The sequence below is a fragment of the Pseudonaja textilis genome, chromosome 3, assembly GCF_049901715.1.
Source record: "Pseudonaja textilis isolate UNSWEBS1 chromosome 3, rPseTex1.2, whole genome shotgun sequence".
Lineage (NCBI taxonomy): Eukaryota > Metazoa > Chordata > Lepidosauria > Squamata > Elapidae > Pseudonaja > Pseudonaja textilis.
The window spans coordinates 98,209,103-98,234,353 of NC_141992.1; the positions used below are offsets into that span (position 1 = coordinate 98,209,103).

General features: G+C 37.2%; 2 protein-coding genes across 2 annotated transcripts; one reads left to right on the forward strand and one right to left on the reverse strand.

Annotated features, from left to right (window-relative positions):
- Nucleotides 1-592: 592 nt before the first annotated feature.
- On the reverse strand, nucleotides 593-15,210 carry LOC113438089 (uncharacterized). Its single transcript, XM_087928706.1, has 6 exons — nucleotides 14,668-15,210; nucleotides 11,764-11,838; nucleotides 9,700-9,765; nucleotides 5,842-5,892; nucleotides 4,652-4,705; nucleotides 593-1,900 (listed from the first exon to the last, which is right to left on the reverse strand). The coding sequence occupies exons 1-6, from the start codon at nucleotides 15,134-15,136 to the stop codon at nucleotides 1,071-1,073; spliced, it is 1,545 nt and encodes a 514-aa protein (XP_087784832.1). The 5' UTR covers nucleotides 15,137-15,210; the 3' UTR covers nucleotides 593-1,070.
- Nucleotides 15,211-18,928: 3,718 nt separating this feature from the next.
- LOC113438020 (torsin-1A-interacting protein 2-like) lies at nucleotides 18,929-25,189 on the forward strand. The gene is made up of 4 exons (XM_087930457.1): nucleotides 18,929-19,054; nucleotides 20,879-21,332; nucleotides 22,687-22,824; nucleotides 23,509-25,189. The coding sequence occupies exons 2-4, from the start codon at nucleotides 20,906-20,908 to the stop codon at nucleotides 24,315-24,317; spliced, it is 1,374 nt and encodes a 457-aa protein (XP_087786583.1). The 5' UTR covers nucleotides 18,929-19,054; nucleotides 20,879-20,905; the 3' UTR covers nucleotides 24,318-25,189.
- The last annotated feature ends 62 nt before the right edge of the window (nucleotides 25,190-25,251 follow it).

Consider the following 25,251-nt stretch of genomic DNA (forward strand, 5'->3'; position numbering starts at 1 on the left):
TTGTTAAGTTGAGGACTACCTGTATTACTTTTATCAGTCATAATAAAGAATATTTGTATTTGAAATGAGGGGTCCTTGGTACTCTAGTCCCAGCACTGATGTCACCTGGTTAAGGTAATGAAACGTCTGCAAGAAAACAAGGAAGTTCAGAGAGCACCAAGGGAATCCCGCCCCCTTTAATCAGATAAATAAATGGGGTATTATTGTAATTAGATGTTTATGGAGTATACCATATTTGATTTCTTTTATAGTTGTTAATATATAATGCAATTATCTCTCCTTCTCAATCCTGATTGCATTTCCTATCGCTGTTTTATATAGCCCATTTTATTATTTAATGTTTGCTGGTCATTGACCAAATAAAATTCAAATAAAAAAATTCAAATTTCTCATAAATCTGAAGGAAGCTTTTGGTTGTTTAGTACTGATAGTCTAACTGAAGAGGCTTGTGTTTTTGGATTTAGGCAACGATAATTATTTGAAACTATACATATAATATTTATAGGCTGTTTTCAAATGAGAAAAACAGCCTATCAGTCAACAGGCTTCCATCTTACATAATTTTGTAGCCAAAGCAGAAACTTACAGAATACACAGTTACAAGATTTTTTTTAATGCAGTTTTGGAAATGGAGTAAGATAGAATTAAGTCTTAGACTATAGGAAAACGTGGTCTCAACTTCAAGTTTGCAGTCCATTAAACTTCAAGCAGAAAGACGGAATCTAGTACTATAATTTCTTACCTTGTTGCCCACAATCACAGTAAGGATTTTGATGCTTTAAAAAAAATTCATATTACACAAAGTTGGGTGGGCTTGAACAACAAGATTTCTCCCCCCCTCAGTATATAGAATCTTGATTTCCAATAAACCACTAGAATTGTGTTAAAGGTCTAAAAGTTCTTTATAGATTATCAGCTTCCTTATAAAGGAGAAATCTTATTCTGATATTGAATCACCTATAACTTCAGTAATTCTGATTAGTAAATTGCCATTTTCTCATTATATAAACATTCACAGATTTATACAATACATATCGTGTTGCAATGTGTTTTCTTCTTGCTCCCTCTTCTTATTTCATCTGCAAGCATTTCTCTCGAGGGAACGAATTTTCTGGCCATATAGGTAAGACTAGATGGGCTATGCGACTCCACAAGCCACTCAACTTGTCTGTGTCCATGTAGTTATAAGACTTTGGTGTGTCTGAGTTAGTAAATTTAGCCCAGAGAAAATCTTTCACTCTCTCCTCAACTTCCAACAAGGAAAAGCTCTTGTTTAGGGACTCCCCACCCAGAAGAACGGTTAATAGTAAAGCCACATCTTTAAATGCTGCATTTTCATGATCACAGTACTTGTAAAAAATCAGGGTGGAACCTGCGGGTAATGAGTCAAACCGATGGACTACCGCTGCTTTGTTACCATTCTCAAAACCAGAGCTTAGTTTTTTATCAACAGTAAGTTTGACGGCGTCACTATCTTGAGCTCTTGTGCTGGCCCCATCAATTTTAATTGTAAGCGCACCTTGAGAAGATGAGAAAGCATCAGCAATCTGGTTGCTTAAACACTTCAACACATCTTCAGCTTCTTTTGAAGCAGCGAGTAATAAAGTAGCTGGTTCCAAATGAGGGTGAGAAGAATTTAGACGTTTCTTGAAAGTACCTTGGATTCTGTTCCACACTATTGTATCTTGACTTGGATAGGTGTTCCTGAGCTCTTTCATTTGGTTTTTAAATGTTTGTAGAACTTTATAATCAATTTCCGAAGCATGGATTGATGAATGCCAAAATATATCCCACCCACCAGCAGCAATGCAAGTTGCAACGAATATCACAATTGCTGTAAGTGAGTATCTTCTTTCAGGTTTAGAATCTGGTACATACATGCAAGAAGGGAAAAAACAAAATTTTCAGTAATGCATTCATATTTTATTATATTAAGTGTATATCTTTATTTACTTGAGTCTTTCTAAACATTTATCCTAAGAACTTAAGAACTCAAGTGTTCCAGAAAACAGACTACAAAGAACTCTAACTCATTAGGAAAGTGTCAACTACACATTTCAGTCAAAATAAAGTAAATACTATAGTTTAAACACTATATTTTAAACACACCCTACACAACTAACCAAACTGATTTAGTTTATTTATCAATATACAGTATATTAGGTTGTTGCTAATATATTGACCAAACAACCTCTGCCATGGAAGTGACTCAAACCTATAACCTCCATGTATGTGGGATGGGGGTTGGGGGGTTTTGTGGGTTTTTTTTTCAATTTTTTTGGTTTTTCGTGGTTGGGTACCCTTTTTTTTTTTTTTTTTTAATTTTTTAAATAATAAATAAAAACAGGGTGATTTTTGGAGGTTTTTTTGGTTTTTTTTTTTTTTTTTTTTTTATTTTTTTTTTCTCCCTTTTTTTTTTTTTTTCTTTTTTTTTTTTTGTGTTTTTTTTTTTTTTTTTTTTTTTTTTTTTCATATAATATAAAAAAAAAATAAATTAATTAAATAAGAAAAATCAAATTATTTTTTTTTTTTTTTTTTGGTTTTTTCTTATTCTTTATATCTCAGGGCAGGGGTATTATATATATTTTTTTTGTTATCTTTTTTTATTTTAAAAAATAAAATTTTTTTTTTTTTTTTTTTTGTTTGTTTATCTTTTTTTTTTCCACCAGGTTCTTCTTTTTTTGGATTCTTTGTTCCTTTATTTTTTTTTAGCCTTTTGCTAACAATTTGAGCAAGAGATAAATACATCACTTTCAGTAATTACTTTTTAATTTATATAACAAAACAACAATAGAACTTTGCAACTTTATACTGTAAAAGATTTTCATTAGAAACAAGCAATAGTACAATCAAATTTAAAAACAATTTTAATTTGAAGGAATTGGAGTTCATTTTTACATAATTTGTAAAATCTGTGTTTTAATTCTTAGACAGACACTTCCACTTTTGGGTTCCACATATATTTTGTGTTGATACTTGCTCTTTATAGCAGCAATTGTACAAAATCCAAATTTTGCTGCTACTTTGTCTAGCAGGAAAGAAACTATCCAGTTTTGACTGTAAATGCCATGAAGGATGCAGGACTTCTGTAAGAATGTGCTAGATCCCTGTCAGACCTTACCCCATGGTTTCCTCTCTGCTTTGCATAAATAATTGAACAGTCAGCATGATCTGGCTGGGACAGGGTTCCAGCTTGTGAGACAAAGAAGGATCATCAAAGAACTTGCTGCTACCCTGACAAGGTGGTTATCAATTTTTCCAAGCAAAGTGGGGGAAAAATGATAGATAATAGATATGGTTTGCGCTTTGTTTATCCAGGCAGAGAGGAAAGGGGTAGTGCAAATGACCTGCTCTGCAGAAGCTAGAGCCCTTTAAAGACTATATTCTGAACTTCCCAATTTGCTGAAAAAGGTCAATAGCCATTTATCCAAGCATATTAGGAAGTAATCCTGGTAGAACTCTGGCTTTATGTGCACAGGTAACTCCCACCCTCTCAATCGTGGTCCCTCTCAAATATTTTTGTGTTTCTTAAGGAGTTGAAATGCTAAATATTTTAGCACATGAAAAAGTATTTAAAACATATTCTAATCCAACTATTCTAAAATCAAACCCCATTAGTTAAATTAAAAAGAGGCTTGTTTGAAATGTCATATATCTTAGATCTAGCAGAATAGTTTAACAAAGAAATACGACAAACCAGCTGGTGCAAAGCTACTGTAGTTCACTCTCTGTGGGGTACTATGGATGGAGAGCATGTGTGAACAAAACAAACTAGCAATCTTAGACTGCCAGAATTACTTTGGGGTAAAAAGGATTATAGACTTCCCTGGCTATATATACGCACACACCCACACCCCAAAAATTATACATCTTTTTAGATATATCAAGGGTAAGACCATAATTTGCTATGGTTCAGACAAAATTGATAGAACTGAGATTAGATAATCTGATGAATCACGGGAATGCTTCATTTAAGCATTTAACAAATCTGTGAATTTCCTTTATAACAAGAAAAAATCTCTACACTTAAAATAACTTGGGGGCACAGACTTTTGTTTGATTTTGAAAAGATCTACTAGAGATGCATAATATGATTCCTTATCCCTATCCTTGAAACTAGACCAGTACAATGCTAAAGATTTACTTTTGAAGAATTACTTCAAAACATGCAGAAAACTAAGAGAACAATTCATTAAACTGCCACCTCCATTTCCAGGATTGCACAGGGGTTACCTTGGCATTTCAAAGCAACTCTTCCAAAATCAAATCCAACAGTCTATAGTACTTAGAAAATACTATAACCTCTAGAAATGAATGAAAATATTTTAGGTCTGGATTTAGACAAGCATTTTATGCTTGCATTTTATGATAATAAAACAGAACATTTAAGTTAATACAAAAGGGTATTTACATTTTTTAAATTTAAAAAATAAAGCTATAGTCTTAGTTATTCAACTCCAAAAATAAGAAACACAGAAAAACCAATAGAGGGCCTGTCCTCTATTGTCATTTAAAAACCAGTCAACGTGGCAGTTTAATGATCATTTATAGTGGCAGATCATAAGAAGTACAGTTAATATAAATATGCAAAAATTATATATTAAATCAAATAACATAATTCTACATGACAGAGCACAAGATTAATAAATACCTTGTTTTCTGTGCTTTAATTCTTCCAAATTCTGCCATGAATCTGAAAAAGAATCTGAATAGGAGAACAAATGATCATATTAGAGATATAATCCAAGAGGTCCCATCTCTTCATTACTACAGTATGTCTAAATGCAAGAACAGATACTGATTAAAAATATTTATTCACCAATTACAAAATTCCATCCAAAATTAATTTGCTAGTTAATTAAACCAGCAAAAAATAAGGTAAAACACAGCAACCATGTGTACTTAAAAACAGCTTCCTGAAGATTCGATGAAAAATATCCATAATAAAAAAGCAGGACTTAACCTAGGAATTGCCAAGATTAATGACAGTAGGATGATTAACCATACCCTACAATATTCTACTACTGTAGTTGAATAGTCAGGTATTTAAACCCTTTTTAAAGTTCTTCCCGCTTTAAGGATTTCATTCCTTTAAGAACACAATATGAAGATTGTATTCTTGGAACAGCGAACAGAAAGAAAGCTCTACTCAAAGAAACCTAAAGAGTGAACAGGACTGTAAAGAGACATTAAGGACAAATAGATATTTGAAGTTTGTGACTGGATTACTTTAAACACAAGCATCAATAGTTTTAGCTGCTTCTGTCTAAAAAAAGGAGTTAATAAAAAAAGCCTGTACTGTGAAACATGAGTATTCACTGGCAGGCCCAAAACAGAGGAATTGGGAATAGTTGTCAAAGAGACTACTGACATAATCTAGGCATGCACAAATAAAACCAGATATTCCTCTGTCTGTCTGTCTCCTAGAACCCACCAATATGTATCAAAGGCAAATTAGCAACCTCTGTTATCACTTGTTATCAATAAGTGACTACAAAGTCACCTGATTTCAATCTCATAAAATACACATTGAGAGTTGCTGGGAGATGCATTATTTCCATATCTATTATTACAAGGGCTGTAGAGGTAGTCCTTGGCCGATGACCATAACAGAACCGCTTAACAACCTCCACTCCCTGATGCTGTTGTTAAATGACTGTGCAAGTCATTAAGCAGGGCATGAGGAGCCCCTGCTCCAGGCCTTCCCCACCCTTTGCGCTTCACTTCCCCCGCCATGCAAGATCCCTGCAACTCCTGGGCCCGCTCCCACTCCCACTGGGTTCCTACAGGTCTCAGGCCTGCTTCCCATCCACCAGGCCCTAGAACCTCTTCTTTGCTTACCTTTCAAAGATCTATTCAGCTCAGGAGTTACAGGCAGAGAAGGAGGATTACCTATATAGTAAGTCACAGTTAGTGCAAGTTCAAAAAACCTGTGACATTTGATTTAATGAGAATTGTAAATTGATACTAAATCACATTTAATGTGATACCAAATTCAGTTAATGGGAATCTAGTGTTTGTGCAATTAAAGCAAGCGTGTGCATAGTGAGTGTTTCAGATGCAGCTAATCTTTATTTGAACAAAATGGAGAAAATTCCTGTCAGAGGAAAACATTACACACTTAAAAATAAGAGACTCATTATTACATTAGAGCAAAAATTTGATGTAACCGAATGACATGAATGTGGTCATAAGATTAAAATAGGAGATGTTGGAAAGCCTCAATTTACAGATTTTTTTACTTTGTTTTCTATAACTATTCTGTGATTTTGTTAACCACATACTTTAATTTTAGGTATATTAATTTGTATCTTTTACTGTAACATTTTGTTAATATTCATATAAAAATTATGTTTAAAAAGTTATCATTGTTTATCTTTCTCAAACTGAAACTAATTATCATATTTTCCATAGAAATACCATGAACAGTGTGGATTTGAATAACATCACCATTTCACAGAACTTATTAACCTCACTGAAACCTCCTTTATTAGGAAATTGTTATGTACTGGCTGAATAAAGATCAATTAGGTGATGAAAGTTACTTTCATTTTTAAGATTAATACAATTTTGTTTTGTTTTCCCCACAGATTAACATGGGTAGTCTTTTGAATTAAAATGAAAAATAATTGGATTTATTCATGCAGAGTGTTTTGTCTAATCTTTATGATAATCCTAATAAGGGACTCCATGTGAACATGGCTGATGGTTGACGCCCCCAGAGTTTTTTCTCTCTGGACTGTTGTTTTTTTAATTTACTGACAGAAGGATCAGGATTCCTTTTGTTTATACGAATCTCCTGGATTAGAGAGAGTCCTAGAATCACCTCACAAAATCCTCCTTATAGCAAAAGTACTTAGACTTATGTACAACTTTATAGTGCTTTACAGCCCTCCCAAAGCGGTTTACAGCATCAGCATATTGCCCCCAACAATCTGGGTCCTCATTTTACCCACTTCTGAAGGATGGAAGGTTGAGTCCTCAAGGCCTAGTGGGATTTGAACTACCAAACTGAAGGCAGCTGGCTGCAGAAGTAGCTTGCACTACTGCACACTCTAACCATCGCGCCACAGAGGCTCCTTATGGCAGCAGTCTGAAAGAAGCTTTAGAAGCTGAGCTTTGGAGCAACGTGTGAGGCGTTCAGCTGAGGTACAGAGCTGCAATTATTTCATTGTTATAGCAGATGTTCTGGAATTTATTTTTCAAACAGAAAATAAGTTGTGCCTTCATTTCTTAATCAATTTATGGGATTATTATTTATATTAGCTAAAAGACATTCTTTTTAGTCACAGCCTCTCATTCCTTTTTGAAGCTCTGCACCATTTTTGAGACTATATTGTTAAATGACAAGAAAGAGGGTTGCTGGAGGTAAACTAAAACAAAGAAACATGGTGTTTGAAGATATGAATATTATAGATCAGGGGTGTCAAACTCAAGGCCCATGGGCTGCATCCAGCCCACAGGGTGCTTAGATCTGGCCCTCAGGATCACCCTCTGCCAGTGAAAATGGAGTTCAGGGGGGCTGTGCATGGCCTTCTTGGGCTTCGTTTTCCCTGGCAGAGGGCTGCAGGATGATCCCCCCAGGTTCACCCTGGCCATCACAGGTGCTTGACAGGGGTGATGTCGAGTTGGCCATGTCCACTCTGGCCACCCCCCCCAGGTCAAACACAACTCTTATGCAGCTTTCAATGCAATTGAGTTTGACACCCCTGTTATAGATGATACAAAACAAGAGCAAGAGATGCAACTATGAATAGAAGCTTATCAAACAATTGAGGCAATTTCACAAATACCTGACAATGCAAAGGATTTAACTGCAATTTTGGAATACAAATCTGATATCAATTTTTATTACGATGATGGATTAAACATAACCCTATCAGCGCAACTGAAACAAGAGCTCCAAACAAATCCACAATTCTCAAGAGGACAAGTTTAGAATTTTTTTCTTTATGGATACTAACAAGGTTGAGAATTCTTTGAGAAAAGACTTGACAGACATTCCAGAGAGAAGATTTTATGCTATGAAGATAAACTGGAGAGAGTGACTTAAAGTTAATGAGGCTACTGGAGTTAGGATGGATTTTTACAAGTCTGATATATGTAATTGAATGAAAGTTCCAATGTAGTTTTCTGTTTATAAAGTGGTTTGATTTTTTTCCATTTGCAATGCTTGAATGGGTCTTAAAGTTTGTGAAACTAAAGTAAATTTGAAAATATGAATGTTAGAAGGAAGTAAAAAAGATGTGCTAGAATTTGATTTTAGAAATATTTTCAAAGAAAAGTCTAGGCTCTAGTCTTAAAATGTGTTTTTTTAATTGATTTTCTCCTTTAAGGTTAAAGACTTTGAATTAGTAAATGTTAATATAATTATGATAGTTTATAAAAATTAATATGTACAGAAATATATATTATTTCTTGCAGGAAGGCGGGGGGAGTGCAGATTGTTAAAGTGATTGCTCTGTTCTAAGTAAAGAACATTTAATGAATAAAACTTTGATTTTGATGATTGATGGGTTTGTTGTTATAGAAATGGCTAGTACTTATTATTGTCTAAAAGTAAAAATTTGAAGCTATAGTATTACTAATCTTCTATTATGCTAAAAAAAAGTGGGAAGTCAATGCCTTTTTTTCCTTTTCCCCTTTTCTTCTCCTAGTTTCCCATTATTTTCATTTTCTTTTTATTTTACATTCTGATAAACTAATAAAAATTTTGTAACTGACAATTCTAATAAGAGAGGAAAAGTCCTTGACTTTTGAACACAATTGAGCCCCAAATTTCTGTTAAGTGAGATGTTTAAGTGGGTTTTGCTCCATTTTGATCTTTTTTTGTCATAGTTGTTAAATGAATCACTGCAGTTGATAAATTAGTAACACGGTTGTTAAGTGAATCTGGCTTCCCCATTGATTTTGCTTGTCAAAAGTTGCAAAAGGTGATCACTTGATCTTGTGACACAACAGTCATAGGTATGAACAGGTACCAGGCATCTGAATTTTGATCACATGATCAAAGGTTTTAAGTGTGAAAATGGTCATAAGTCACTTTTTCAATGCTGTTATAACTTTGAATCATTAAATGAACTACTGTAAGTCGAGTACTATCTGTACAGTGTAAGGCAAAAGAAGGCAGACTTTGAGGTAAAATCCAGGATCAAGTAAATAGAGGTAGACTGTACTCAAAACGTTACAAAAGGAATCATGTTTGTCTCAAAACTAATGTTTATGTTCATAATCCCTTGGAAGGTGATGAAAGTTACTTGTTGAAAATTAGTTATGTCAGGATCATGAAACTGCTGGTTGAAGAAAAAAACTCTGAAATCTAAAATATTTCAAGGTACCATTTTAGGGGATTCTGTATCAAGGAGTCAAATGAAAGTCAAATTCTCAAACTATTTAAACAGAGCAATATAAATGGAAACTTGGTGGAAACATGAATCAAAAACAATGTGGTTAAACATATTTATGCCATGTTTTTCTCCTGTAATACAATATTTTTATTTATTTTTATTTGTTCAATTCCTATGCTTACCATCTTGATCAATGATTCTGGGCAACTTACAATTTATTCAATATAACATATACATTTTAAATACTCCAAAATTACCTGTGGAAACATTTATCAAATCGAAACGGAACCTAAATAATTGTGCCCTTTAAATGACAGAGATTTTTTGTTAAATTGCCACAGGTTTTATTTACCGTCTCTTGAAATCCTAATAGGCGGTCGAGTGAGAATGACACCTGACATTTTGATGTTAGTATTTTCTGTGGAAGAAAAGAGGAACAAATGAAATAAAAAATTGTTCCAGCTAGACCTATCTGACAAAACAACCTACAGTTCTAGTTCCCCCTTGACAAAATGAGAAATAGTATATACATATTTATATATTAAAAAATCACTAGGTTTTTAAATAATATGCCTTTTTCCTACAAATTTATGCATATATAAAATAAAATACATGTTTTTGTGTGCTACATTTTCCTGCAAACTTATTTACATGTACCTAAAAGTGCATCTGTTGTGTTATGTGTGTATCTCTCTTTCTGAAGATATATATCCATAAACACTATATGATCTTGGCACCAAACACTGCAATACTGATCTCTTGAAGAAAAAAAAAAGATCAGAAATTGTATATAATGTTTACTTGTTGATACCAAAGCAAAAAGATCAATACAGATAGTTGCTACTTATGACAATTGGGATTGGAATCTTGGCTGGAGAGCGAAGTGGTGTTAAGCAATGACTGTTTTGCTCAGTCTGCACTCCTGGTTTTGCTTGTTAAACAGTCACAGGTAAGGAATACAGTATGCCTCAGGGAAGTGGGGAAAGCCGTAGATGGCCTGATGCAGGATACATGAGTTGGAAAGGTGCTGCCCACCTGCCCCCTTTGCCATTTTTCTCCAGCTGCTGACAGAAAGGTCCAGTTTGTGTGAGGTGGTGTCTTTACTGTATACCAAGGCCACATAGCACCATCCTTCATGCAGGCTCCATGCTTGCAATCCTTCAGAAGCCTCCTCCAAATTGGATCATTTGGAGGAGGATGCTTCTAAAAGATCACAAAAACAGAGCCGGCTCCTGTGGTGTTTCAAAAGGCCTCTTCTCCAAATTGGCCAATTTGGAAAAAGAAAGCTTCTGAAGCACCATGATAGTGGAATCTATTCTCATGGTGCTTTAGAAACCTCCTTCTGCCTTGCATAGATTAGGCAACCTATCAGCAGCTGCAGGAAAACGACTAGGATTAAGTGGGGCAGTTTGCTTGCACTCATAAGTTTGCCTTACTTAACCTGGCAGGCTGGATGGTGATGAAACTTCCTGGATCTGGGCATCTTTACTTGGGTTAGCAGGTCCAGTGGGCAGCTGAGATGTGTGTATGTGGGGGGTAGGGTGGGGGGGAGATATACAGATAAGATTTGCAGTGCCACTTTGTTGTAAATGCAGACAAGTTGCCAAACGCCTGAATTTTTAATCACATGGCTGTATGGATAACTGTAACAACTATATTTTCAGGTTCAGGTCATAGATCCCTTCGTTCAGCATCATAACTTTGAGTGGTGGCCTCCATAATTCTCAAATGGAAGAAGTTTGGCACAACCAGGACTCTTCCAAGAGCTGGTTACATGGTCAAAATGAGCAATGGGGGGGAAGAGCCTCAGTAAGAGATGACCAAGAACCTGATGTTCACTCGAGAGATCTGTATGGAGGATGGGACAGAGTTCCGGAATGACAAGTATCACTGCAGCTTTCTCCCCACTCCCCCAGTCTGGGCTTTATGGCAGAGTGTCTAGACAGATGAATGGCCGTAGGTCAAGGATTACCTGTATATTAAGTCTGCTTGTCTAAAAGGAAGAACTACTATGAATGTTTACAATCCTGAATCACTTATAAAGATTTCTTTTTTAAAAAAAAAGTAAGAACAATTCAGACTAGGAAAAAAAATCCAGTATCTTCTATTAGCATTAAACTTGTATCTCTTCCCATCAATAACAATAGTAAGAACACAAATCTAAATTACCTGTTTTAAAGGATATGCAACTCATGTAAGACAAATAACATTTTTTTCAAGATTTTACTCACAATCTATCCTTGTCCTTACAACTCAGTACTTTCAGTATTAGATAATGAAATGGAAACTGATCCTTGTACAGGTAATTCTTGAGCTACAACCACATTTGAGCCCAAAATTTCTGTTTTGTGAGACATTTGTTAAGTGAGATATCATTAACAAAATGTTCATTATCATAAAGAAAATCCAATATTACCTGTCTGTATTTGCATTTTGCCATTAAATTTTTTGTTGGACACTCTGTTTTTGGCTTCACTTGAGGAACATTCTTCTAAATATAGAAGGGAAAGTATTTTAAAAATAAAGCATAAACAAACAAATATCCAGATATTTATTTGATTTGTGTGCCACCTATCTCTTCTAGAGGTGACTACACTGCTCAAAAAAATAAAGGGAACACAAAAATAAGACATCCTATATCTGAATGAATGAAATATTCTTATTAAATACTTCGTTCATTACATAGTTGAATGTGCTGACAACAAAATCACACAAAAATTATCAATGGAAATCAAATTTATCAACCCATGGAGGTCTGGATCTGGAGTTACACTCAAAATTAAAGTGGAAAAAAACAGGCTGATCCAATTTTGATGTAATGTCATTAAAACAAGTCAAAATGAGGCTCAGTAGTGTGTGTGGCCTCCATGTGCCTGTATGACCTCCCTACAACGCCTGGGCATGCTCCTGATGAGGTGGCGGATGGTCTCCTGAGGGATCTCCTCCCATACCTAGACTAAAGCATCCCCCAACTCCTGGACAGTTTGTGGTGCAACATGGCGTTGGTGGAAAGAGAAAGACATGATGTCCCAGATGTGCTCAATGGGATTCAGGTCTGGGGAATGGGCGGGCCAGTCCAAAGCATCAATGCCTTTGTCTTCCAGGAACTGCTGACATACTCCAGTCACATGAGGTCTAGCATTGTCTTGCATTAGGAGGAACCCAGGGCCAACTGCACCAGCATATGGTCTTACAAGGGGTCTGAGGATCTCATCTCAGTATCTAATGGCAGTCAGGCTACATCTGGCAAGTACATGGAGGGCTGTCGGCCCCCTAAAGAAATGCCACCCCACACCATTACTGACCCACTGCCAAACCGGTCATGCTGGAGGATGTTGCAGGCAGCAGAACGTTCTTCACAGCATCTCCAGACCCTGTCATGTCTGTCACATGAGCTCAGTGTGAACCTGCTTTCATCTGTGAAGAGCATAGGGTGCCAGTGGCAAATTTGCCAATCTTGGTGTTCGCTGGCAAATGCCAAATGTCCTGCACGGTGTTGGGCTGTAAGCACAACCCCCAGCTGTGGACGTTGGGGCCTCATACCACCCTCATGGAGTCTGTTTCTGACCGTTTGAGCAGCCACATGCACATTTGTGGCCTGCTGGAGGTCATTTTTCAGGGCTCTGGCAATGCTCCCCCTGTCCCTCCTTGCACAAAGGCGGAGGTAGCGGTCCTGATGCTGGGTTGTTGCCCTCCTACAGCCTCCTCCATGTCTCCTGATGTACTGGCCACTCTCCTAGTAGCGCCTCCATGCTCTGGACACTACTCTGACAGACACAGCAAATGCCCCAGCTCGCATTGATGTGCCATCCTGGATGAGCTGCACTACCTGAGCCACTTGTGCGGTTGTAGACTCCGTCTCATGCTACCACTAGAGTGAAAGCACCGCCAGCATTCAAAAGTGACCAAACCATCAGCCAGAAAGCATAGGAACTGAGAAGTGGTCTGTGGTCACCACCTGCAGAACCACTCCTTTATTGGGGATGTCTTGCTAACTGCCTATGCTTTCCACCTGTTGTCTATTCCATTTGCACAACAGCATGTGAAATTGATTGTCAGTCAGTGTTGCTACCTAAGTGGACAGTTTGATTTCACAGAAGTGTGACTGACTTGGAGTTTAAGTGTTTAAGTGTTCCCTTTATTTTTTTGAGCAGTGTATTATATCACTCTTAATCCTATAAAATGCTATATGCATAGGTGCTAAAATATCTGTGGACACCTCTTGTGATTTTTACCAGCTAAAATCACTTTTGTCTCATATTTCAGAAATGTTTTTAAAAACTACTATTGCTAGCAAGATGTTAAATAATTGCACTGGAAAACAATATACTGGGATTACCAATAGTTTTAAAAAGAATCAAAAACAAATCTATATGATCAATTCATGGTGTCTTTTATTATGTATTCCTACAGAATGTAACTATCAATTCATAAATCACCAGCAGTATAATTTTATTTTTGGAAAGTTATGATAAATAGATTCAATCGGGTATGGCTGAACCAGAGGTAAGCACAGTTCCTGCAAGCTTCTTAGAGCAAATTTCTAAAAAACAGAACTATTACAGTACATCTCAGTTCTGCAATTAACTGAGTCATAAGATTTGGCTTGCATTTTCGATTCCCATAAAGGGAGAAGGACAAACTTAACTAAACTGCCCCACAGTTCTCTTTAGCCCACTATGTCACACTGTTAAAATGCAAGCTTTTTTGAAATTTTGAAATTGAGCACCACTGTTTTCAGCAGATGGCAGCATCTGGCCAGGGATGCCTTTTTAAGGCTGTTTGGCCTGCACTACTTGGAGGGGAGGTCACCCAGAAAATACAGGTAGTCCTCAACTTACAACAGTTCATTCATTGACCGTTCAAAGTTACAACAGCATTGAAAAAAGGGACGACTATTTTTCACACTTACAACCATTGCAGCAGTCTTGTAGTCATACAATCAAAATTCAGATACTTGGCTACTGACTCACATTTATGACAGTTGCAGTGTCCCAGGGTCATATGGGATCCCCTTTTGAAATCTCCTGGCTAGCAATTGGGGAGCCAGATTCACTTAACAACCAGTGATTCACTTAACAACTGTCTTACTTAGCAAGAGAAATTTTGGGCTCAACTGTGCCGGTAAGTCGAGGACTACCTATAGAGGGCAATAGACTGAGAAGTCGAAAAATGAGAAATCGAAACATTTCCTAAAAGAAAGCCACAGACTGGCATTTAAATTAAATAGTACCAAAATAAAAAGCGAGCGTCGAAGTACCAGCAGACTGGCCTCCGACTGGTATCAGTGAGCGTGGAAAAGCCAGCGCTCATTTCTTACCTTTGAAAGATCCAGGTAGTTGCTCCTCTCTGAGCTGCTGCTGCTGCTCGGTCCTTCCTTCCTTCTCGGCCAGCCATTCCGGTTGGAACCCCATGCTACGTTCTTCTTCCTCTTCTGCCGCCGCCGCCGCCGCCGCCACCTCTTTTTCATCTTTCGCAGCCTTTCTGGTAAGCCGTCTTCCCGACATCGCAAAGCCTTGCGGACTCGGCGTAGTCTTCGGGGTCGAGTGCTCGATTACTTCCTCAGAAAACCTCACTTCCCGTCGACGACCACCACGATGGCTTCCGCCGCTGCCCTGTGGGGTGGAGAAGCACGTTCGAAAGCTGCCGCCGCCGCCACCATTTTGCGAGTCGGTTTTCCTCAGAGGCGGCCTGGGCGTCACGTGCCACAGGAACAGCCTCTCCTCGTCCCCGCCCGCCTCGCTCTGGCGGGGGGAGTCCGAGGAGGCTGCTAGCTTTCCACCGGGCATAGTCGTCTCTCCGGCCCCTTCTAGCCTCCCCAATCCTTTCTGGGTGGTTTTTCTATCGCCGATGTGCGCGGCCACCCCGGGGACTGACCTGCAGCGTCGCCTTCTTCTTTCTTACTTTTTAACCGATTTCCACCAACCAACTTTCACTTTACGCTGCAGGCTGAAGAGAGAAATGAAGGCCAATATTGTAGTAGTTTAATTCTTTGCGCTTGTTCCTTACTTCTCCTCAACTCTTCAACGTTTTTTCTATCCCCTTACTTGTTGTCCTCTTCCCCTGTATCTTCTTACCAGGAGCAAAGCAGTCGATTTAATCCTTTCCCTTGGTGAAAGTTAATCTGATCCTCTTCAAGGTCCTATATTTTTGACGGACAGCCGCTCCTGGCCCGGTCATCTGTGCTTTTTCCTTTTCCGAGGAGAACAACAAACATGATAGCAACAAAAAAAAAAAAAAGAGTAAGACCAGCTACATTTTATTCTCCTCTTATGGGTTATCCCGAGAAAAAGGGTTGCCCCGAAAACTAAGCCCAGATAAGTATCTCACATAGTATCTAGTACACAATCAAGTAAGGAGTATTGGCTCAGCCCAGCATCTGCTTAAAAAAGTAAATAGGTCAACGGGAGGTGGCAAATTTTAAAGTAACCTCCCAATGGATTCAGCCAAACCAAATAGATACTTTAATTTTGCATCTTTGTATACCATCTGTTAATAAGGAAAAAATTATTTGAAAAACAATATTTTGGAAACTGCAATTTCCAAAGAAGGCTGCTGCAATTCAAATTCAAGGAATAAAGAACTATTGTCTATTCATGCTACTATATAAACCAGAATGATAATACTGAGATTCTATGGTCTGGACTAGCAACTGGCTAACTTTGTCAAGGCTGATATTCACCACACTTATTAAAGGGAGACAAGCAAGGGAATTGAACAAGAACCCCAGAAAAAGCCAATGACAAACAACTTGGGCATTTAGGAGCCAAAAAGACTTGCATCAACGTGTCTAATAGTCTCCAGGGGCCAATATCAACTTAACTGGACTTTTCTTAAACTCTTATGTACATTTAACTTCAATAGGTTTATTATGCAGCAATCCTTCCATGTTCAAGGTCTCAGTATTTTTTGAAGTTCACAGATGTATGCTGGACAATGCAGTCATTTTTCTAAAATAAATAATAGATAAGACATCCATCTCAGATCCTGCTATACACACTGAAATGATAACTTTATTCAATAGTACCTGTTTTGATTACTATGAGATTCAACATACCAAGCTAAATATTTAGCATGTTATGGTAGTTATTTCTTGCGTTTTAAATTTCTACCAGGGCACATTTATCTATCAATTTCTATGCACAACTGTGATTCCAAATCAGTGTGCACAAGACTATATATGTAGAAGTGCAAAATTAATACTTTTCTGTACTTAACAATATATTCTTTTCATGCTTTGCTGTCATTATTGTATCTTAATTTTCCCGGACATAGCCTTAAATCTATTTGCAATTCCAAAATTCCTGTAAACTCAGTTTGAATGTAACTGTTCTTAAATAAATTCTTATATGTACAAAAGTTTATTTTATCCCCCAAAACCTGAATTATTCAAAAAATTTACCCCCTCAAGAGGCTATCTAGAAATATGTAATTGAAGTCAATTTTATTACTGTCACAAACCAACATTACAAATAAAGCATTAAACATAGTAAAGAATAAATGACAAAATAACATATTGCAATGGTGGTGGGTTATCAGTGGACAGTTAGAGTCTGCATTCAGCATAACAGAAGTAGTCACATTCAGAAAAACTTCATATTGATATGATAACAGCAGTTGCACATAAAAGTGATCAGTATTCTCTGGATTTTTTATTAGGTACGGTATTATAAATGGAGTCCATGAATCCTTATAGAATCTACAGTACTATAGCAGGATGTGAGCTATCGTTTCAATGGCCCCTTGTCCACAGGAGCACAATCCCAGCTGCTAGGAGTTTTTTTTTTTTGTATTGGCCCTCCAAAAGTGTTGTGGGAAGTGCTGTTGCAGCATGGTAAGGTTAATGCCCATTGAATGTTGGGATGGTTATTTGATATAAATATCCCACTGCTTTAAAAGGAAAAGTTTGATTGCTCAAATAAAGATTCTTGGGAAGGATAGTCCAATCTTGTTGGATTTCCAGATCTTTAGTGTGTTGCTTAAGTGTACAAGATGGTTATCTTTTTCCATACCTCAAAGGTGATAATTTGATGATAAGTTAAGACAATAAAATCATAATGAATATAAAATAATAGAAAATAGAGAAGGGAGCAACCTCAAAGGCAATAATTTCTATAGGAAAGAATCCCATACATATGAAAAGGCCTCAAATAATGTTTTCAACACCAAGCCATGAATTGATCAAATTATATAAAACAAGTCACTAAAAGTTAGAATTGATTAAATTATCTATTGAATTGTCTAAGCTCCCCCTCTTTTTGTTGGCTTCCTTGCAAAACTGACAAACCAGAGAGATACAGCAGGAAATTCCTGACAATGATAGGATTAGGAAGGTTCTGCTATCTTGTATTAAATACAATAAATGTAAATTTGCACCAAAAGGGATGAAGGTAGTCAACCAATGTAAACCTCAACCTTGGGGGGGGGGGAATCACATAGATGCACATGTAAAACAAAGAAATGTTTTGTATAATGATCTGAGCTGCATTTTACTTACAGCATTTAATTTGAACCTCTGTCCCAAGAATGAAAGAAATAGCTGAAAGTTTCCTTCCTTGTTCCAGCATCATTTATTCGCTATTTGCACCAGTAAGAACAAAGTCCAGTTTAGGCTCAGGCCAACAACTACATATCATACATCCTGATACAGTTCTTATAAACAAATTCAGAGAGGAACAAAAACTCCATAGTGCAACCCTCTTCTATTGGGACAATTTCTTGCAGTTTTGAAGAAATGACTGAGAAAGGAACAAAGCTTGGAAAATATGGCCTGTTTCATCTATCCCTGTTTACCAAAACTCTGCAGAAAGATTGAAATTAAGACAAGCATGATAATTTCTCCTTTCAGTAATTCTCATCTGCTACTGTCTCTGCCATTCATCCCCAATCTTCAATTTTATTTGGTATTTGACTTCCAAAGGAAGTCAGACAAGAGTATTGGTCTTTGTGAGACCCAGCTGTCTGTACATACTTGCATATTCCTACTTTCATGTGAGCTATGATCCATCATAGCTGAGTGCAAAGACCCATAATTCAGAATTCTATATCCAAAGTTTATTTCACTGTCTCTTTTGCAAACACACCTCCTTTATGAACAGCAATCACCTTGGGACAAAGAATCAACAATGCATTTGCTTTCAAAACCCTAAGTTCTAATTTACCCAAAAGCAGCAACATTTCGATTGTTTTCATCCATATGTACAAAACTATTAAAAAAGCAGAAGCCCTGTTTTACTTATCATTTTAAGTCAATATTTTGTCCTTCCAAAGACAGCTATCAGCACTCTATATAGCTATGCCGTCCTTGCTCAAGAGATAAGGCATAACACTCGGCGCTGCTGAGTGAGGAAAAAAATCCTCCATAAAACAGAATGAACATTGGCCGAGGAGACAACCTTACAAAGAAACGTCATCGAACCGGCTATTGAAAAGGCGGCTCCCGTGAATTGCTTTCTCTCATAGTCATGGAACAACGGAGAGAAAAACTACACCTCCCAGCATCCCTCTACAAGGCCTTGTACTGCGGAACAAATCATTCGGACGTTAGTAGGAATTAAGGATTCTGGGATAGTTGTATGTTCGGATTCAAGGAAGTTATCTAAGGAGTTTCAGTTTAGTTTTAGGAAGATAGGATCTGAATATAATCTTTGTCTCCTTTCACACGACGAAGGACGAAGCAACGTGCATGACTAACTTTCTGCGGAAAGGTAAGTCTCGGTTTTTCCCCTTTCAATTTTTTTTTTGGGGGGGGGGGAGGGGAGGAGAAGTAAGGGACGCGGTTCCAAATTCCCACAACTCTGTTCAGAGAGAGATATACTTGCGCTTATCTAACGATCCGTTGCAGTTCTCCTGCATAAGGATGGCCTTTGCCGTGATGCCTTACTGTTCCAGCCTTAGGCTACGAGTAAGGACTAAGCTCGAGGTAGTTAAAAGCTGAAAAAGTAGCACCGAAAGTACCACTGGAACCCTCTGCAGATCAGCCAAGGGGATCCTTTCAGTCTCTTGATAGAAATGTGGGTTCACGGATTGGAAGAAGAGGACAGTAAGAGGCGTTTTGGACTTAGTTCCCGCCGAAGGGTAACGAGCTAACGTGGCCAGGGCGAGTTCAAGGTGAGAATTGCAGGCAATTTCCTGCAGGCTTCCTGGGTGAATACACGTGAAAGGCTCTTTAGATAATCCCCCCCCCCGCCCCGTTTTAGGGTTAATTCCCCTAAGAGAAGATTCAAGTACTTGTCACCGGCTTGGACAATTATGAATGTAGTAACTGGACAAGCCTAAAATACTGTTTCCAACAATGTTGCTCTTGCTTTCCGTAATAGTTACCCTGTTTTAGTTCTCCTGTCTTCCGTGATGCATGGAAGCATCTGTGTCTAGAAATAAACCACACCCCAACTTCAAATAAGTGTGACTTCTGCATAATCAGGGAATAAGCTTCCTGCATCCTAGGGCAAAGAATTGAGGGGGAACTGCCTGGTCAGGATCTCCCATTAACTTCGTTATTCTCTATATTATGGTCATAATCTAGTTCAGGGATCTTCAAACTTGACAGCTTTAAGACTTGTGGACTTCAACTTCCAGAATTCCTCCTCCAGTCATGTTAGCTCAGGAATTCTGGGAGTTGAAGTCCACAAGTCTTAAAGCTGTCAAGTTTGAAGACCCTTGATCTAGTTCATAGTTTTCTTACCTTTGGCTTACATGGGCTGCATTGACTGAAGAGGAATTGTCTTGGGCTGCCCATAAACTGTAATATAATTAATATATATAGTTAAACTTTTTTTGTTACATTTTTTGTTTTGTGAGGAGCATTACTAGCTATCCAGGGCCACAAAAGGGCTATGCGTTGGACACAGCTGATCTAATTCATCTGTCCGGAGCTAAGCTACCTTTTTTTTTTTTTTTTAACGAGGTGAGACATGATCTGAGTCACTTGCAATACAAAATATTTAGGCATCAGCTAAAGGTACTTTAACAGTGTGTGGTAGGTGCCTGTTTTATAAATTTGGACGTTTCCACTATGAAGTGGTTTTTTTTCCCTGTCTGTGAGGCAAATTGATAGCTGCAAGCTGGAGGAATTGTGCTTAGATCATTTATTCAACTGGAGTCAGTAGAATGTCTAGTTTGAAGTAACTGGAGAGTCATAAGTGAAATCAACTCTATCTTTAAAATCCTAAGACAATTGATTTTTTCTTAAAAGTTTAAAAAGTTTTACAGCTTTGAAATCCGTGACAGAAAGGTAGGATATAAATATAGAGAAAGCATTGATTGACAAAACCAGATTTTTTTACTGTTATAAAATATTTGTTAAGCTGTGTTCAGGCAAAAGTTTCCCACTGGCCTCTGAAGAATAACAATGTGAAAATTAAAATTATTAAAATGCTTAAAGAAAACTAGAAACCAGTGAAAAATAATCATTTATAATAATTCACTGGAAATACAGTGCTTTGCTTCCTTTATGCTTGGAAACAAATAGTTTTGAGCACATAACAACTTAAAAGTTACTGAAACCATATTTTGTATGTTGCCTCATACAGACTTCCCTGAAGAAGAAAAAGAAGTCTATGTCAGAGAGGCAGATGACTCTTCAGCCCCCCAATGTAGAAAATATCTCAGCCAGTCTTCAACAGGATGAGGCAGAAGAAACAAAAGAGGATTCTTTGGGAGAAAAACTGTCAAATTCTGATAAACTCCTACTCGGAACAGAGGATAGTGATGCTACAGAGTGCATTGTAAGGCTTCCATATGATTTTGCTGATTTACCTGATAGTTGTGTAGATACAGATGTGTTGTGTTCTACCCATACTGACCACGTAGATTCTCAGAAAGAGGAAAAATCTTTAACAGAGACTGCTCCAGAAGATAAAATCAATTCACAGGGCCAGCAAAGCCAGCACTCTCTGAAACATACTGAAGAAACAAAAGAAGATGGTTTGGACAAGGAAAATGAAACAATTCAAAACCTTAAAGACATAGAGAAGACATGCCCAGGTAAAACAATGAGAAAATACAACAACATATTCTATTAAATGTATCAAATATATTTTAACTGCAAACATATAAGACAAACGGGGTTGACAAACTCCCATGTAAAATTAGACAAGTGGAATAAAATATTTGACATTGGTCAAAGTTTCATAAACATGATACTAATTACATTTTTCTAGTTGCAGTTAGTGCTAATAAGTAAACTTGTTGCAGTGCTTCTTCAGATAAGAACTTTGCTAAGATTTATAAACTATAAAGAGTAAAGGTTGCTAAAAATCCCTTTTTAAGGTAGTACATGTTTTAAGGAAAGATATCACTGCCCAATAGACTGAGTGTCCTATTTAGTTCTGTACACTTACTATAAAATCAAAACAAAGCTGATCAAATAAGCCATGCAGTAATTAATTAAATTCAGGTCTTGATAATATAATTTGTAGTCATAACTGTTTATTTACTGTGTAAAACAAAGGGTGTTACACCTAAATCAAGTAAAATTAAAAAAATAATAATCTTGCTATAACTAGGGACCATGAAATCTTCATTTAAAAATGGTATTGTAATAGAGACGTTGCAGTCCAGGAAACGTCTAAATTGAACTATTGTAAAACACCATAAGATTTCATTTACATCTGCTGTTTCAATAGAATTGCAGATGTTGGGCTTCTTAACTGCTGCATATCTATAGAAAATAGTAAGACTGGGACACTGAGATAATTTGCTAAGCTGTGACTTGCTAAATAAATTATGGTGACTGGGTTCACACAACAAGCTAGGAGCAAATCCAAAGAAATTATAGAATAGTTTGGTATGATGTTTCAACTAGGAATATAGAATGGCCACAAGACGTGAGAAAGTTGAACTATTGCTGAATTTTCACCGATTACTTACAGATTAGGGCAGGGGACCCCAACTACCAGGCTGTGGCCCACTACTGGGCAATGAGCTGTTAAGAACCAGGCCACAGAAGCAGCTGGCAAGTGTGGATTTGCGCATCCCCACTTGCACAAGCAGCAGGTAAGCCCATATGTGCTCCCATTTGTGCGAGTGACATGTGCGCATACCCACTGCTCGCACAAATGGAGTTGCATGCATGTGCTTGCTGACCATTCACACAGAACCATCTCTTTTCCCCCCCATCTGAAAGGTTGGGGAATTCTGGATTAGGACAGGTTTCTGGACTTTGGCTCCTCAGTTATTAGACTGTAATATTCATAACGCATATCCATTGACATACTAGTGAGGAGATCTGGGACCAATGGTTGAAAAAGCTTGCTGTACTGATTATTAAAATTACATAATTAGATTTATAACTGGACAGGTTGTTTGTCATAATACTGCTATGCTTTTTTTCTTAAAGACGTCCAACATACAACATCCAAACTAATGTCTGAAGTCTATTCTCAGAAGACACTTGAATGCCTTACACCAGAAGTAAATCAACAGAACTCAGTTAAAAAACTGGTAATAAATAATTCCCAGTCTCATCAAGATAATGGTAAGTGTATTCTTGATTTTTTACAAAGCTGATCAAATAAGCCATACAATAATTAATGAAATTCAAGTCCCGATAATATTTGTGGTAACCCTTGCTCTTTATTTTATTTTATTTATAGACTTATTTTCCTGGGTAAAAAAGGATGTTACAGCTAAATCAAGTAAAATGAAAAAAGAAATATCTTGCTCTAACAAGGGACCATGAAATCTTTACTTAAACATGATATTCTAATACATTAGAAGCTTTGCAGTCCAAATGTATAAAGAAATTCTTTTCTATGCATGTGGAATTTCATAAAACAAAGCAATACTTCATTTATTCTGCTGTTTTGATGAAATTGTACATATTGGGTTTAACTGCTCCTTGCCTATAGAAGATAGTATGACATAGTTGTTAAGCTGTGATTTGCCTGGGTTCACATAACAAAGTAAGGGGTTTGGTGGGAAAAATTCTCTTGAAGCCAAACAAAAGATATTAATACTAAAAGGAGGAATTGAACCTGAACTGTTTGGGGGTGGGAATTAGTTACTACTACTGTCTAGAGATTGTCCCCTTGTCTTTGAGATATTTCTATTAACAATAAATTACTTAAGTCTTAAAAAGTCTTAAGCATGTGACTTATGTCCTTGTTTTCTGATTGGTTTTCTGTGTCTTCACTCTCCGTTCCCTGCCCTTAATTATTAGGCTTTCTCGGCTATGGAGTTTTTCTGGCAATAATGGTGGCGTTGATTGCTATTTTCATAAGTTGCCGTTGTTACTACACTTTACACCCTCCAAATGTGCCGAAAAATCCAGTGGTGGAAGTCTTCCTATCAAAGTTCAATCCACTGAAAGATATCTTCCCAGGTCAGAGTCCTCAGCTGTGGGGACGAGTACGGAAAATATTGCAGAAACACCTTAATACATCCTACCACACCGAACCAGCTATCTTAATCTTTACTGCTGCCCAGGAAGCTAAATCAACTCTGAAGTGCCTGAGCACCCAGATTGCCGGTGCCTATTCATCATCCCTGGGAGGCAGCACAGTCCACGTTGATGGAATTTCTAAATCCACTCTAAGCAATGATCTTGCAAAGCTAGCAGTTGATGAGGAGCTGAGTGTTGGTTTCCATGGAGAAGGAAAGGCAGCAGTAGTACATCATTTTGAATCCTTGCCTGCAAGTTCCACCTTAATCTTTTACAAATACTGTGACCATGAGAGTGCTGCTTTCAAAGATGTGGCACTGATTTTGACAGTTTTGCTGGAGAATGAGAAGTTGGATCCTAGCATTAGCCTACAGACTGTGGAGGAAAATGTGCGGGACTTCCTCTGGGCCAAATTCACAAACTCTGACTCACCCAGTTCTTATGACCTTATGGATACTGATAAGCTAAGTGGGCTCTGGAGCCGCATATCCCACTTAGTCATGCCTGTTTGTCCTGTGCCATTTATAGAAGATAATGGCTGCTTTCAACAAGTGGGGAATAAAGAAGACTTCACTTTTAAAAATTAAAGGAAAAAGAAGAACCAACTTTCCATCTGCAGTCTTCTGAAAAATTTGCACAAATCAGATTTTTTTTTGATTGCCTGAAAGGACTAGAGGTATTAAGATAAAACAAACTAATTTTAAATAAATCATGGATTGTGATGTTGATTTTGATTATGGCTTTCATAACAAACCAGAAAAGAAATTACTGAATTATTTTTATTGTTGAGTTGGCATTTGCAATGTAATTTAATGCAATATCTTTAACAAGTATAGTTTGCACATTTATATATTCAAAACAAGCTTGCCATTGGAGAAAAATGGAAAGCCTACTCTTAAAATTTTTCCTCAGTGTCTTATGAATAGAATGGATAGCTTAACCTAGAACTACTAATTGGCATGTGAGAATTCTAGTAATTAACTAATGATTATGTGAACTCCTCCTCCTAAGCCAGGGCTGTCAAACTTGTGGGCCAGAAGCATTATGTGCTGGTCATGCCCACCCCCGGTTTAGCGAAGGGGAAAAAAGTCACATATGTCACATGACTCAGCCATGACGACACAAGTTTGACACCCCTGTCGTAAGCAAATGCTACAAAGTTCAGCATATTTGCACAAGATCTCCTTATACTAGTTCAGTCAACTTACTGAAAATTAGAAGTTGATATTAAGCTAATTGCAAAATAACTAGGTAATTTTCTGAATTTATGCAGTTAATGTATTGAATTTATAAAAAGGTTTTTTTAATACAGACTCCACGGATTGAGATGTCAAATAAGTCAAATGCACTGTATTTGTGCATCTAAACATATTTTCTAAATGGTAATTCTAAAATTAGCTTTTACTATAACGTGATATACTACAGTATTTCTATATATATAGAAGCTGTTATATATTGATTTCTTCTCAGTTTTGGTGATTTTCAATTTATGATGTAAACTGCAATTCCTTCCAAAGATGC

Bases quoted from the DNA above. Each gene is read 5' to 3' on its own strand.
- LOC113438020 (XM_087930457.1), top strand. From the start codon at position 20,906: ATGTCAGAGAGGCAGATGACTCTTCAGCCCCCCAATGTAGAAAATATC. The intron at 21,333-22,686 runs GTAAAACAATGA...TTTTTCTTAAAG, and splicing joins CATAGAGAAGACATGCCCAG to ACGTCCAACATACAACATCC. The intron at 22,825-23,508 runs GTAAGTGTATTC...CTTAATTATTAG, and splicing joins CCAGTCTCATCAAGATAATG to GCTTTCTCGGCTATGGAGTT.
- LOC113438089 (XM_087928706.1), bottom strand. From the start codon at position 15,136: ATGCCCGGTGGAAAGCTAGCAGCCTCCTCGGACTCCCCCCGCCAGAGC. The intron at 11,839-14,667 runs GTAAGAAATGAG...TTCTATATTTAG, and splicing joins ACTACCTGGATCTTTCAAAG to AAGAATGTTCCTCAAGTGAA. The intron at 1,901-4,651 runs GTATTTATTAAT...ATTACTGAAAAT, and splicing joins ATTAAAGCACAGAAAACAAG to TTTGTTTTTTCCCTTCTTGC.